The 2,864-nt window shown below is 39.1% G+C and overlaps 1 protein-coding gene across 1 annotated transcript; it reads right to left on the bottom strand.

Moving 5' to 3' along the window:
* Window positions 1-890: 890 nt before the first annotated feature.
* LOC131728489 (proteinase-activated receptor 3-like) lies at window positions 891-2,421 on the bottom strand. The gene has a single exon (XM_059019485.1). The coding sequence runs from the start codon at window positions 2,419-2,421 to the stop codon at window positions 1,558-1,560; it is 864 nt and encodes a 287-aa protein (XP_058875468.1). The 3' UTR covers window positions 891-1,557.
* Between the last annotated feature and the right edge of the window lie 443 nt (window positions 2,422-2,864).

Here is a 2,864-nt window from a genome sequence, read left to right as displayed (position 1 = left end):
ATTATTTCACTTCTATAAGATCACTTGCTTATATTTTTGTATTATCACTATCCAGGACAGCACACTGTTGAAATTGCTGTATTGAGAAGCTGCCCCCAGTTGCTTGCAGTAATCAGCTGTTATAATAATCTTTACTGTCCTATCTGGATTGACCCTCCTGACTTCTGAAGACTTTCTATCCTGACTGGGTGTCTTTTTCACTGATAATACCCCAGCTTCCTCTATTGCCCTATTCAAAGAACCTGTGTGCAGTTTTGATAAAGAGCGAGACTTAATGAGGTGTGGCAACGACAGTTCAGTGACCCCACCTGTGTGAAACTGCCGGTGACGTAGACAGATCATTCTGCAAGCAATCAGCGTGATACTTTACATGAAGCGTCTCTAATTACTGTGGATTTATAGAGCAGTCATGTAGTAAACACATGAGTACTTACACATCATTACAGCGTTACTATGCACAGCTTCAATGTACTCAACGTGTCAATGTTTTGAACCATATATGTAAGTACACAATTGTATCAGAAAAGGGTCAGGGTTAGGGAGATTAGGGTTAAGGTTAGGGTCAGGGAGATTAGGGTTAAGGTTAAGGTTAGGGTTAGGGTCGGGGTTGGGGTTAGAATTAGAGTTATAGCATGCAAAAAATGTACACATTAAGTACATTGTAACTATGCACAATAACATTGTAATTATGTTTAAGTACACATGTGTTTACTAATTAACTACTAATTCTCTACTTGCTGTAAATACACAGTCATTAGAGACACTTGCTGTCATGCGGATATATAACAAGTGAAGGCAAGCACACATTTCAGAGGTTTTATTTGCGACTTCAAGTACATTTGTAATTAATCTTACGAAGCACAATTATATATTATATTTATATTCCTGATTATATTTCTACTTTACAGTTCATATTAACATATTCAACAATATAATTCAACAATGCGTTTTTAAAATCTTATATTTTGCTAAAACATAACAAAAATAGCCTATGCTTATTATATTTTAATTTAATTCTTAACGGCTTCTTATTCTAAGTACAAGATGCGTACTATGTACTAGACATTTTCAACAAAGCAAAATCAAGCATGAGTATTTAAAATTGTATATTGTGCTAAAGGTTATTTGAAAACATCCTAGTATTTTCACCCTAGAATAATCGGATTTGTCATTCTTAATGGCTTCTTCTACTAAGTAAAACATGCATTGTATACACTAGAATGTAGTGAAGCTTTGATTTGGAGTCTCACCCACCTAACAGGATGAAGAGGATCTATTTACAATGGAGAGGCAAGCGACTTTTACACAATAAAAACAACCTGAAGCCAATAAAGAGCAGAATCACACAGTTAAAAAATCCCTTCTAGAGCAACGAGCCTGACATGACATTTCAAACTGGTAATGATGTTTGCAATCGCTCTGAGCTGGTCTGAGGGCTGATTCTTAAACAACGAGTTTCACTGAGATGTCTGTATTGCCTGACGGAGGTGCTTGTGTCTGGTTTGAAATGTCATTAGAAGCTACTTGCTCTCCAATGGAACGTGTTTTCTGTTGACTTCATGCAGTGGGGCTCAGTGCTACACAGCACCCTCCATTGCATGCAAACTGCGCACAAGACAATGTATCCACATTAGACAGGTAGAGCAAAGGCTGTATGAAGCTCTTGGGGATAAAAAAGCAATAGCATGCTGGCATGATATAACATAGAAATGTAGTCTTATTGAAATATGCTTTAAATGGGAACATGGCTACGATTGGGGAATAGGAAACTAACACAAGCATTAAAATGGTAAAAACCATGTGGAAGGCTTTCTTCATCATGGGGTGGATCTCGTCTCTCCCTGGGGCAGACCTCCTCAGGATCCTCAGGATGGAGAGGTTACAGAAAATCATGACAATAAACAAGGCAGAGATGAAACCTGTGTGTACATATAAAATGTCGTCTTCTGTTATAGTTAAGTAGATGGAGAATGCCAAAGCAATGGCCCAAGCCACAGCAGAGCACAGCACTCTATAGGTGAGAGATTTGAACCCCAGGTAGGTGACTGGATGCACCACGGCCACATAACGCTCCACACAGATACAGCAAAGGAACAGAGGACAGCCGAACACATTACAATAATAGACAACACAGTCTACCACGTTAACAATGCTATTACCAAGACAGTAATAATTATATATATCAAGGGGTGTATTGAAGCAGAACAAAGCTTCCATGACTGCCAGGTTCAGTACGAACACCTCAGAAGAGGAGATGGCAGTTTGTTTCCTCAGTAAAATCCACAGCACTGCCACATTGGCTGGCAATCCCAGAATGGCAGTTAGAACCTGTAGAGCACTCCAGAATGCAATCCCAGCCGGATTGTCACTGCATTCCCACTCATCACTGGTATAAAGAGCCGTGGTGTTGCTGGGGACCATGGTAGAGTTTGTGTAGAAATAATCCATTGTGTATTGAATGCCTCAACAAGGAACTGGCTTTCACTGGTTGGGAGTATCTGGTGAGAGAAAGATGAACGATGAACAGCATCCATGCAAGATCTTACTGCAGTACAGCTCTGTTGAGAGGGTCATAGTGACCCAGGTCATTTTATTAGATTGGATTTTTTTTCATGTTTTGATTTTTTCGTACTGATGAATTGTACAGGGTTGCTTTTATAAAGTAGTCCTGTGGTTACCAGTTAGTTTCTCCATGTACATTGTGAAATGTCATGCTGAGAGGAATAGTTCACTTACAAAGCAACATTCACTTTGATATCAAACAGCACAGCTTTGAAAGCATGCATTAGATATACCAGGAGACTTTTTCTGTTCACACTTGACAGTCCTTAAAAATCATTCTGGAAATAGAGATGAAGACCATC

Source organism: Acipenser ruthenus, unplaced genomic scaffold, assembly GCF_902713425.1.
Source record: "Acipenser ruthenus unplaced genomic scaffold, fAciRut3.2 maternal haplotype, whole genome shotgun sequence".
NCBI lineage: Eukaryota > Metazoa > Chordata > Actinopteri > Acipenseriformes > Acipenseridae > Acipenser > Acipenser ruthenus.
This window is presented reverse-complemented; position numbering and strand designations above follow the sequence as displayed.

What these genes read in the sequence shown, in the direction of transcription:
- LOC131728489 (XM_059019485.1), bottom strand. Translation starts at nt 2,421, where the DNA reads ATGGTCCCCAGCAACACCACGGCTCTTTATACCAGTGATGAGTGGGAA.